This window comes from Salvelinus namaycush, chromosome 3 (genome assembly GCF_016432855.1).
Source record: "Salvelinus namaycush isolate Seneca chromosome 3, SaNama_1.0, whole genome shotgun sequence".
NCBI lineage: Eukaryota > Metazoa > Chordata > Actinopteri > Salmoniformes > Salmonidae > Salvelinus > Salvelinus namaycush.
Genome location: NC_052309.1, coordinates 97,972,721 through 97,985,356, shown reverse-complemented (window position 1 = coordinate 97,985,356; position 12,636 = coordinate 97,972,721). Strand labels below are relative to the sequence as shown.

The 12,636-nt window shown below is 47.4% G+C and overlaps 1 protein-coding gene across 3 annotated transcripts in view; it reads left to right on the top strand.

Moving 5' to 3' along the window:
- Positions 1–12,636, top strand: part of LOC120043843 (septin-9-like) — a 149,772-nt gene that overhangs the window by 37,102 nt on the left and 100,034 nt on the right. Inside the window, exon 1 of one of the 3 annotated variants that reach the window (XM_038988441.1) lies at positions 6,105–6,240. The exons of the other annotated variants lie outside the window; for them this stretch is intronic. Within the exon in view, the coding sequence (XP_038844369.1) occupies positions 6,186–6,240 (55 nt within the window). The 5' untranslated portion in view covers positions 6,105–6,185. Of the gene's footprint in view, positions 1–6,104; positions 6,241–12,636 lie in introns of those variants that run through there. 3 annotated transcript variants of the gene reach the window in all.

Below are 12,636 nucleotides of genomic sequence, written 5' to 3'. Positions count from 1 at the left end.
CAGGCCAGGTCAGTAGGTTAGAGGGAGGGTTGGGATGGTCAGGCCAGGTCAGTGGGTTAGAGGGAGGGTTGGGATGGTCAGGTCAGTAGGTTGGAGTGAGGGTTGGGATGGTCAGGTCAGGTCAGTGGGTTAGAGGGAGGGTTGGGATGGTCAGGTCAGTGGGTTAGAGGGAGGGTTGGGATGGTCAGGTCAGGTCAGTGGGTTAGAGGGAGGGTTGGGATGGTCAGGTCAGTAGGTTGGAGTGAGGGTTGGGATGGTCAGGTCAGGTCAGTAGGTTAGAGGGAGGGTTGGGGTGGGATGGTCAGGTCAGTGGGTTAGAGGGAGGGTTGGGATGGTCAGGTCAGTGGGTTAGAGGGAGGGTTGTGGTGGGATGGTCAGGTCATGGTCAGTACCCACTGGTACAGAGAGCCACCTGAGGGGGTAATGTAACCCAGGGGTTCAGTGAGAAGGTTAATAGACCTCAGCTGTATCTGTGCTGGCCCTTAATGACCCAAGGGACCAGCGCCAGACTTTACAGTATTCTGTTGCACTCCTGTGTGACATAGTTGTTAGTGTATGGTGCTTGCAAGGCAAAGGCTTGTGGGTTTGATTCCCGTGGGGGACCACCCATATGAAAAATGAATGCATGACTGTAAGAGGATAAAAGTGTCTGCTAAATTGTGTATGGTACTGTCATAACCTGTACAGGACACATAACCACACCAAATGATTTCTCCTTTAAATCCCACATGGGATTGTATTTGTGTGGTTATGTTTGGCAGCACAACAACCATGATAGACATGTGATCCATATCATCCTGTTAGTAAAGACAGCCCTCTCTGTCAGCTGCTGCCTGCAGGGGATGGGGACAGGAGTGGCTGTGTTCCAGCCCCATGGTGGGCTTGGAGCATGTGTTAGGAGTTGTGGTGTGTGTGTGTGTGTGTGTGTGTGTGTGTGTGTGTGTGTGTGTGTGTGTGTGTGTGTGTGTGTGTGTGTGTGTGTGTGTGTGTGTGTGTGTGTGTGTGTGTGTGTGTGTGTGTGTGTGCCAGGGAATGTGATACATGTGGCAGAAGAGTAGGTGTGGAGGAGGGTGTGTCACAGCCAGAAGGTCTGCAGAGGGATTCTCCACATGTCTCCATGGCTATCAAGTTACACATCTCACTATTGGGCCACAACTTCTGTCACTGTTGGTGCAACAGCCCTAGTTTTATAGATACAACACTGACATCTGGTGGAGGAAGTGTCTCATTACCGATAGAGCTCTCTGTGTGTGTGTGTGTGTGTGTGTGTGTGTGTGTGTGTGTGTGTGTGTGTGTGTGTGTGTGTGTGTGTGTGTGTGTGTGTGTGTGTGTGTATCTCTGCAGGAAGAATGCTGCTGTTGTTACTTTGAGCCAGTTTGAGCCATTAACTACACTGTTTATTGGTGTTGTCAGGTTTCCACTGAGAAAACAACACACTCAGAGATGATCAGCTACACTCCTATTCTGAAATATAGTCTCACTGCTGGACAAGATTGTCCTTGTTAAATTCAACTTCATCTCTTTTCACTGGAAACAGGTTGTAAATATAGAAAGAAGAGGGTTTTGAATGCTGAGGTCGTACTCACTCAGGATGTTACTAATCCAGAACAATGCATGCACCAGGAAGTAACTGATGTTCATTAGGATAGGATGGGATAGGATGAACTTTAATGTCCCGAGGGGGAAATTGTCTCAGACACACAGTACTGCTGTATAGAAAATAGACACTGGTCATGACATACCCAACATAATACGTACATTGCACCCCTGTCATAAACATTGTACACTTCTCATATAGTCACATACATAATACATATTGCACATTCTGTCATTAGTGTACTAAAGTACATTTTTGCAATATGTATTATGTGTTATATTATAATTAGTTTTTTTTTTTTTTTATAAAAAAATAGCTTGACTGTAAAGTTTTAGCGGTACCTTCTATCTTCCTATCTTCTAACATCTACAGTAATTGATCATTCTTTCTTTGACTCTTTGCCGCAAGCGACACACACACACTAACACACTCCCGCTCCGACAGAGAGGATGTACCCTCACACACACTAACACACTCCCGCTCCAACAGAGAGGATGTACCCTCACACACACTAACACACTCCCGCTCTGACAGAGAGGATGTACCCTCACACACACTAACACACTCCCGCTCTGACAGAGAGGATGTACCCTCACACACACTAACACACTCCCGCTCTGACAGAGAGGATGTACCCTCACACACACTAACACACTCCCGCTCTGACAGAGAGGATGTACCCTCACACACACTAACACACTCCCGCTCTGACAGAGAGGATGTACCCTCATACACACTAACACACTCCCGCTCTGACAGAGAGGATGTACCCTCACACACACTAACACACTCCCAGCCACAGGGTCACCCTCAGTACTCAATCCCTGTACGCCTGTATTCTGTCGGTCTACTCTCTAGCTGCTTAGCCGTTGGTGGCCCCAGGCACTTTACACAGCTTACACTACGGAAACCACCAACAGAGTCTGGGCTTTAAAAGACTAGAATGGAAATTGTTGCTTCAGGCTTGTGACAGACTTTAGTAGGTGAAAGAATCCAATATAGATAATTCAGTTTCTTACACATGCACCCAGACTCATACACAGACTCTTACACAGACTCATACACCGACTCATACACAGACTCTTACACAGACTCATACACCGACTCTTACACCGACTCTTACACAGACTCTTACACAGACTCATACACCGACTCTTACACAGACTCATACACAGACTCTTACACAGACTCTTACACAGACTCATACACAGACTCATACACAGACTCATACACAGACTCTTACACAGACTCATACACCGACTCTTACACCGACTCTTACACAGACTCATACACAGACTCTTACACAGACTCTTACACAGACTCTTACACAGACTCATACACAGACTCATACCCAGACTCTTACACAGACTCATACACCGACTCATACACCGACTCTTACACAGACTCATACACAAACCCTTACACAGACTCATTAACAGACTCTTACACACATGCAGACACTCACACATGCACATGCACACGCACACGCACACACACACACACACAGAGAAGGAAGTTCACATGGTCCTTAAATCATTACCCAACTTATTTATTATCTGAAGATCTCTTCCACTGACCATAGTGGTGCTGGAACAGGCTCGACCATAGTGGTGCTGGAACAGGCTCGACCATAGTGATGCTGGAACAGGCTCGACCATAGTGGTGCTGGAACAGGCTCGACCATAGTGGTGCTGGAACAGGCTCGACCATAGTGGTGCTGGAACAGGCTCGACCATAGTGGTGCTGGAACAGGCTCGACCATAGTGGTGCTGGAACAGGCTCGACCATAGTGGTGCTGGAACAGGCTCGACCATAGTGGTGCTGGAACAGGCTCGACCATAGTGGTGCTGGAACAGGCTCGACCATAGTGATGCTGGAACAGGCTCGACCATAGTGAACTAGAACTAAGCACAGGCAAAATCCTAGAGGGAAACCTGGTTCAGTCTGCTTTGCACCAGACACTGGGAGATTAATTTACCTTTCGCCAGGACAATAACCTAAAACACAAGGCCAAATCTACACTGGAGTTGCTTACCAAGACAGGGAATGAGTGGCTGAGTTGCACTTTTGACTTAAATCTGCTTGAAAATATATGGCAAGACCTGAAAACGGTTGTCTAGCAATGATCAACAACAAATTTGACAGAGCTTGAAGAATTATATAAAAAATAATGGGCAAATGTTGCACAATCCAGGTGTGGAATAAGTGATAATGCCGGAGAAGAGCGGTTTGCCGACCCTCGACTTCGTCTCGGGCCTAACAACACCCGTGCCAATATATCCTCCAAACTCCAGCTCCTAGGGCATTATCACTTTTATACAACAGGTTACCAACATATTCAAATAATGATTGACATATTTTCATTAAAAATGTTATTTTGATGAATGTATTCATACTATTTCATCGTTCCACAGGATATAGTCCCGAAACAAATCTTGGGTTGCTACCCAAGCCGGTGGTCGTTCGTTCTATTGGTTTGGTTGCCAGGGACGCGCGACCCAGTCCTTCAGTCTTTTTGTTCTGTATTTATGGACACGACCCAGTCGTTCGTTCTAAATGTTCCATTGCCATTCTGGCTGCAACATTCTTTTACCTTGCTTGCTAGCTAGCCAACTATGGCTAACTTACAGTCACGTCAAACAGTGCAAATAATAACAACAGTAGCTGCATTTGTTTAAGCTGTTTTCTAGTGACATGTATTTGGATACATCCATAACAATGAGCTAATGAGGCGAGATTTCGCCTGGCATAGAAAATGTGCTCTCTTGTTACGGCACTGTTGTTCAGAGGAGCTAGCCAACAACACAACTAACACAATAACTTCAAACTGAAGCTGGAAAGACTACAAACTAGCTGCACTTCGTTTCGTTTGACCTTTTTTCAATTGACATTTCTTTGTATATATCCATAAAAATGATGCCAGCTGATTCATGATTTCGTTTGGCTGAGAACGCTGCCTGTCTCTCTCTCTCATCCCGACCCCTACACATTCATTAATATGGGACAGTTGGAGATTGAATTTGAATATTGAAACAATGTTGCAAATGTCGGAGAAACAGACAGTAAGGTTTATACAAATCTCCGCTGTTGAAAAGTAAACTAGATGCTTTTTATAGTGGAGATCAAATGCATAACGTCCCTGTGTCACGGCCGTTGCTGGAAGAAGACCAAGGTGCAGCGTGGTCAGCGTACATTTTCCTTTTTATTTCAAAATGTCGCCAACAAACGAAAAACAACCGTGAAGCTTACAGGGCATTAGTGCCACAAACAAAGTTAACTACCCACACCGAAAGGAGGGAAAAAGGGCTACCTACGTATGGTTCCCAATCAGAGACAACGATAGACAGCTGTCCCTGATTGAGAACCATACCCGGCCAAAACATAGTAATAAAGAAACATAGAAAACAAAACATAGAATGCCCACCCCAAATCACACCCTGACCAAACCAAATAGAGACATAAAAAGGCTCTCTAAGGTCAGGGCGTGACACCCTGCCTGGGCTGATGAGACAGTGGATTGCACAGTCAGATGGAACAGAGTAAATAGGCATTTTAACGTCATAGATTTTGCCGGCTGGACACCGGCTGGAATGCGCTTTTAACCAATCAGCATTCAGGATTAGACCCACCCGTTGTATAAAAGCTCTCAGAGACTTACCCAGAAAGACTCACAGTTGTAATTGCTGCCTAATGTGGTTCTAACATGTATTGACTCAGGAGGTTGAATACTTACAGTATCTAATCAAGATATATTAGTGTTTTATTTTTAATACACTTTTTACAAATGTTGGAATTTTCTTCCGCTTTGACATTACGGAGTATTTTGTTTAGATCGTTGACAAAAAAATGACAATTACATCCATTTAATCCCACTTTGTAACACAACAAAATGAGGAACATTTAAGGGGTGTGAATACTTTCTGGAGGCTCTGTATATTTCCATCAACGGTTTTTATTTTCCTCACAGTGTTGCATACAGAGAATCTGTATTGCTTCAAAGTTGTGTTCCTTGCTTCAAAGTTGTGTATATTTACAGTTAGTGTATACTTGTGGAAGATAAAACAGGTGAGTCTACCCATGAGTATGTGCACACACGTGTGAATGTGCATGTGTTCTAATGTGTGTGAGTGTGCGTCTGTATGAAGAGTGGTTGTGATACATCTTCACTAGCAGGAATAACACAGGAGTAAATACAGGCAGAGACCACTTGAAGAAAAGCAAGAGAGAGGGAAGGAGTAGGGAGGGAGGGAAGGAGGGAGGAAGAAAGAGAGAGCGAGAGAGAACTGGAGAGAGTGAGAGAGAGGGCGTGGGGGGTTGTCATCGCTCTCTCATTCCAAGCTCTGCAGCAACAACAGCAGCTCTGAAAGTGGAAGAGGGAGGAGGAGGACGAGAAGAGAGGGAGGGAAAAAAGTTGGTGGATTTAAAAAAGGGACTCTTGGATCAGTGAGCTGCTACCTCTGTCTGCCCCCCCCCCCCCCCCCCGCATGGGCTCCTAATTTGGGATTTGTTTAAAGCGGGAGACAGCGTCTGGGAGACTTTGCCTTGCTTGGGAATAAGGGATTCCTGCTCCCTCAGATTCAACCACAAAATGTCTGATTCCACTGTCAATGCTCACTTGGAAGGAATCCTATCAGACTTTGAAGGTTAGTCTTCTCTTTTGGACTCTTCTTCTCCTCTTTTTCTGTCTCTCTGTCTTTTCTTTACTGCTCTTTTAGGGAACATCTTCAGTCCTGCCATGAGGACACATCATATCCAAACTTTGTATTATATATATTTTTAAATAGAGTATTTTTCATTGAGAGTTCTATATGTTGAATGTGGGTATTGAAATGGAACATTACATTTGGAATGCTGCCTTTTCAACTGCTTCTTCAGGTCAACTATTCTCTCTCTCTTTCTGTAGCTGCTGTGAGCTGCGTGTGTGTCAGCCATGGAGGTCATGTGGGCATATGGTGTGTGAGAGTGTTCAGTTCAGAGCACAGTGTGCTATTGATTTAGCAGCTCTTTATAAGGCTCTCTAAAGGAGAGAGAGAGAGAGAGAGAGAGAGAGAGAGAGAGAGAGAAACTTGACTTTTTACTGCTCTTTATTGAGACATCCTCACTACGAAAACACAAATCAAATCAAACTATTTATAGACCAAATTTCCTACAGGGGATACACAATAGTACCTCCAGTGAAATCTCCCTCCACCCCTAGCAAGAGAGAAGGAGAGGGAAAGAGAGAGATCCCTTTAAAAGAAACTCAGCAACTGACCACGGCTGTGAGAGTAACACCTGGCTCTCTTCTCCCTCCCCCATCCTTCCACCACCGTCTCTACCTCTCTCTTTTCCTACATCCCTCCCTCCTTTTTAGGGGCTTTCTTCCCCTTTTCATCTCTCTGCCCCTGGCACAGATTCCCTCTGTCATCCCTCTCCTCCTTCTCCTCCTCCTCTTCGTCTCTCAGTGCCTCGTCCATCCTCTGTACGTCTCCAGCCGTGGGCTTTACTGACAGGCTGACACCTCTCCCATGTCTGCATCTGCCTGCGTACTTCACAAGCACATGCCCATTAGGCACGCATCCACACCTGTCCAGAGCTGATCCCTGTCAACACCAGGTATCTAGTGGTATGTGCTATGTGCTCACTGCTCACTCCCTGTAACTGCCTAATGCAACCAGTGGCATACTGGTTTCAGTTTCTGAAGAAAGACTGAACACAAACAATAGTTGAGATGAAGGAAAGGAGTACAGGAAGAGGAGAAGAAAGGATGAGGAAAGTGAAGAAAAGCTGTCAGATGCTGACTGGAATGCTGTCAAAGTGCTTGTATAAGTCTGTGTTAAAAACATTTTTCTTTCGGTTGTTGTCAAAGCTAATGGGCTACTGTCTTTCATTTCCAGTAGTGTGGGATGCCTCCTGATTTGGGAATGCTGAATACATGACTGTGTCCCAGTGTTTTGTGTCACAACTCAATTATGCAGAACGTGTGTGTGTGTGTGTGTGTGTGTGTGTGTGTGTGTGTGTGTGTGTGTGTGTGTGTGTGTGTGTGTGTGTGTGTGTGTGTGTGTGTGTGTGTGTGTGTGTGTGCTTCAGTCTCCGATGTCTGTGACGTGATAAACACAAAGGAGAGATAGAAAGAGAGGTGTCTCTGACTGTCACTACTGTATGAGGTTAAATGTGTCACTCTTCCAAACGGTCATCCAAACTCAGGGGTCTCCAACCCTGTTCCTGGAAAGCTATCCTCCTGTAGGTTTTCGCTCCAACCCCAGTTAAAATGGTTCAGTTTGTCAACCAGCTAATTATTAGAATCAGATGTGCTAGATTAGGGTTGGAGTGAAAACCTAAAGGATGGTAACTATCTGTGGTAGTAGGAGATTCCGATGACAGGGTGCTGTGGTAGTAGGAGACTCAGAGGACAGGGTGCTGTGGTAGTAGGAAACTCAGAGGACAGGGTGCTGTGGAAGTAGGAGACTCAGAGGACAGGGTGCTGTGGTAGTAGGAGACTCAGAGGACAGGGTGCTGTGGAAGTAGGAGACTCAGAGGACAGGGTGCTGTGGTAGTAGGAGACTCAGATGACAGGGTACTGTGGAAGTAGGAGACTCAGAGGACAGGGTGCTGTGGAAGTAGGAGGCTCAGAGAACAGGGTGCTGTGGAAGTAGGAGACTCAGAGGACAGGGTGCTGTGGTAGTAGGAGACTCAGATGACAGGGTACTGTGGAAGTAGGAGACTCAGAGGACAGGGTGCTGTGGAAGTAGGAGGCTCAGAGAACAGGGTGCTGTGGTAGTAGGAGACTCAGAGGACAGGGTACTGTGGTAGTAGGAGACTCAGAGGACAGGGTGCTGTGGTAGTAGGAAACTCAGAGGACAGGGTGCTGTGGAAGTAGGAGACTCAGAGGACAGGGTGCTGTGGAAGTAGGAGGCTCAGAGGACAGGGTGCTGTGGTAGTAGGAGACTCAGAGGACAGGGTGCTGTGGAAGTAGGAGACTCAGATGACAGGGTACTGTGGTAGTAGGAGACTCAGAGGACAGGGTACTGTGGTAGTAGGAGACTCAGAGGACAGGGTGCTGTGGAAGTAGGAGGCTCAGAGGACAGGGTGCTGTGGAAGTAGGAGGCTCAGAGGACAGGGTGCTGTGGTAGTAGGAGACTCAGAGGACAGGGTGCTGTGGTAGTAGGAGACTCAGGACAGGGTACTGTGGTAGTAGGAGACTTAGGACAGGGCACTGTGGTAGTAGGAGACTCAGAGGACAGGGCACTGTGGTAGTAGGAGACTCAGGACAGGGTGCTGTGGTAGTAGGAGACTCAGAGGACAGGGTGCTGTGGTAGTAGGAGACTCAGGACAAGGTACTGTGGTAGTAGGCGACTCAGGACAGGGTACTGTGGTAGTAGGAGACTCGGGACATGGTGCTGTGGTAGTAGGAGACTCAGAGGACAGGGCACTGTGGTAGTAGGAGACTCAGACAGGGCACTGTGGTAGTAGGAGACTCAGGACAGGGTACTGTGGTAGTAGGAGATTCAGAGGACAGGGTGCTGTGGTAGTAGGAGACTCAGAGGACAGGGTGCTGTGGTAGTAGGAGACTCAGAGGACAGGGCGCTGTGGTAGTAGGATACTCAGAGGACAGGGCACTGTGGTAGTAGGAGACTCAGGACAGGGTACTGTGGTAGTAGGAGACTCAGGACAGGGTGCTGTGGTAGTAGGAGACTCTGAGGACAGGGTGCTGTGGTAGTAGGAGACTCAGAGGACAGGGTGCTGTGGTAGTAGGAGACTCAGAACAGGGTACTGTGGTAGTAGGAGACTCAGAGGACAGGGCGCTGTGGTAGTAGGAGACTCAGAGGACAGGGTGCTGTGGTAGTAGGAGACTCAGAACAGGGTACTGTGGTAGTAGGAGACTCAGAACAGGGTACTGTGGTAGTAGGAGACTCAGGGGACAGGGTACTATGGTAGTAGGAGACTCAGGGGACAGGGTACTGTGGTAGTAGGAGACTCAGAGGACAGGGTGCTGTGGTAGTAGGAGACTCAGAACAGGGCACTGTGATAGTAGGAGACTCAGAACAGGGTACTGTGGTAGTAGGAGACTCAGAGGACAGGGCGCTGTGGTAGTAGGAGACTCAGGACAGGGTACTGTGGTAGTAGGAGATTCAGAGGACAGGGTGCTGTGGTAGTAGGAGACTCAGAGGACAGGGTGCTGTGGTAGTAGGAGACTCAGGGGACAGGGTGCTGTGGTAGTAGGAGACTCAGAACAGGGCACTGTGGTAGTAGGAGACTCAGAACAGGGCACTGTGGTAGTAGGAGACTCAGAACAGGGCACTGTGGTAGTAGGAGACTCAGAACAGGGCACTGTGGTAGTAGGAGACTCAGGACAGGGTACTGTGGTAGTAGGAGACTCGGGACAGGGCGCTGTGGTAGTAGGAGACTCAGAGGACAGGGCACTGTGGTAGTAGGAGACTCAGGACAGGGTGCTGTGGTAGTAGGAGACTCAGAGGACAGGGCGCTGTGGTAGTAGGAGACTCAGGACAGGGCACTGTGGTAGTAGAATACTCAGAGGATAGGGTGCTGTGGTGCTAGGAGACTCAGGACAGGGTGCTGTGGTAGTAGGAGACTCAGAGGACAGGGTGCTGTGGTAGTAGGAGACTCAGGGGACAGGGTGCTGTGGTAGTAGGAAACTCAGGACAGGGCGCTGTGGTAGTAGGAGACTCAGGACAGGGTGCTCCCACAGCCTGGTGATGACCTCAGACATGACCTCAGCTATGACCTCATCCTGACACAACCCTGGGTCTACTGACCAGGATAAAAATGTCTGGTAAGTGGCAGACATTGTGAATTAGAATGCATTCTACTTGTTTATTTTCTATTATTTAACCTTTATTTAACCAGGTAGTGTCACGTCCGTTGTTGGAATGAGACCAAGGCGCAGCGTGGTAAGCGTGGTAATCTTCCTTTATTTTTATGAACACCAAAAAAACAACAAAAGATAAACGAACATTACGTTCTGCAGGCTACACAGTAACAAAAACAAGGTGGGAAAAAGGGCTGCCTAAGTATGATCCCCAATCAGAGACAACGATACACAGCTGCCTCTGATTGGGAACCATACTAGGCCAACCAAGAAATAGAAACATAGATTTGCCCACGCAAGTCACACCCTGACCTAACCAAATAGAGAATAAAAAAGGCTCTCTAAGGTCAGGGCGTGACAGGTAGGCTAGTTGAGAACAAGTTCTCATTTGCAACTGCGACCTGGCCAAGATAAAGCAAAGCAGTTCGACACATACAACAACACAGAGTTACACATGGAATAAACAAACATACAATCAATAATACAGTTGAAAAGTCTATATACAGCATGTGCAAATGAGGTAGGATAAGGGAGGTAAGGCAATAAATAGGCCATGGTGGCGAAGTAATTACAATATAGCAATTAAACACCGGAATGGTAGATGTGCAGAAGATGAATGTGCAAGTAGAGATACTGGGATGCAAAGGAGCAAGATAAATAAATAAATACAGTATGGGGATGAGGTAGATTGGATGGGCTATTTACAGATGAGCTATGTACAGGTGCAGTGATCTGTGAGCTGCTCTGACAGCTGATGCTTAAAGTTAGTGAGGCAGATATAAGTCTCCAGCTTCAGTAATTTTTGCAATTCGTTCCAGTCATTGGCAGCAGAGAACTGGAAGGAGAGGAGGCCAAAGGAAGAATTGGCTTTGGGGGTGACCAGTGAGATATACCTGCTTGAGCGCGTGCTACGGGTGGGTGCTGCTATGGTGACCAGTGAGCTGAGATAAGGCGAGGCTTTACCTAGCAGAGTCTTGTAGATGACCTGGAACCAGTGGGTTTGGCGACGAGTATGACGCGAGGGCCAGCCAATGTCTGAATATGTGAGTTTGTGCTCTATTGAAGGGGCTCTTAGGTTGATCTTATGTCCTGTAGTACTGCTGCTGAAGATGGCAGCCACCTCAGGAGAACAGCAATGATTTAGGAATAGTCTTCGTAAACAAACTAGAGTTCAACATTAATGTAGGTCCCACTCTGCCTGGCTACCCATTTACATCACTCCAGCCAAACGGACCTTTCTTCTCCACTAGGAGTCTGGATTTGCTTCCTTCCACTACAATCTCTAGAATGCGAACACTTTCTGGACGTTCTGACTGGTCCCAGAAACCGAGTAGTTGGACCAGAGCCGGCCTACATGATGACGTTATTAACGTTGATACTCTGACTGGTTAGATTTGTTAGAGATGATCCAATCGGTGATGAATTTGATTTGTACATTTTGAAGTCACACAAATGACCTCTAGGCTGCCAGTTTCAGACTGAATGTATGTCGTGATCGACAGATCAGAGGAATCCATGGAGGGTGAGGGGTCAGGCAAGGTCCCACTGCTCCAGAGCCGTGGAGTGATGAAGTCCCCCCCACCCCTCCCACACACACACACACGCACGCACGCACGCACGCACGCACGCACGCACGCACGCACACACACACACACACACACACACACACACACACATCCACACGCACGCACGCACGCACGCACACACACACACACATACTCTTTCTTTCTGTCTTTTACGTTCTCTCTCTTTCTTACTGTCTTTTACATTCTGAGGGCGTTTAGGCAGTGAGAGGAAATTCCAGAGAGAGAGAGAGAGCAGATTTCTGTGGTGGGTGAAATTGTTTGGGTAGACAGAGGAGGAGAGGATATCCACACAGCCTGGCCTCTCTTCTCTTTACAGAGCAGGAGTGGATATCCACACAGCCTGGCCTCTCTTCTCTTTACAGAGGAGGAGTGGATATCCACACACAGCCTGGCCTCTCTTCTCTTTACAGAGGAGTGGATATCCACACAGCCTGGCCTCTCTTCTCTTTACAGAGGAGGAGTGGATATCCACACACAGCCTGGCCTCCCTTCTCTTTACAGAGGAGGAGTGGATATCCACACAGCCTGGCCTCTCTTCTCTTTACAGAGGAGGAGTGGATATCCACACAGCCTGGCCTCTCTTCTCTTTACAGAGGAGGAGTGGATATCCACACAGCCTGGACTCTCTTCTCTTTACAGAGGAG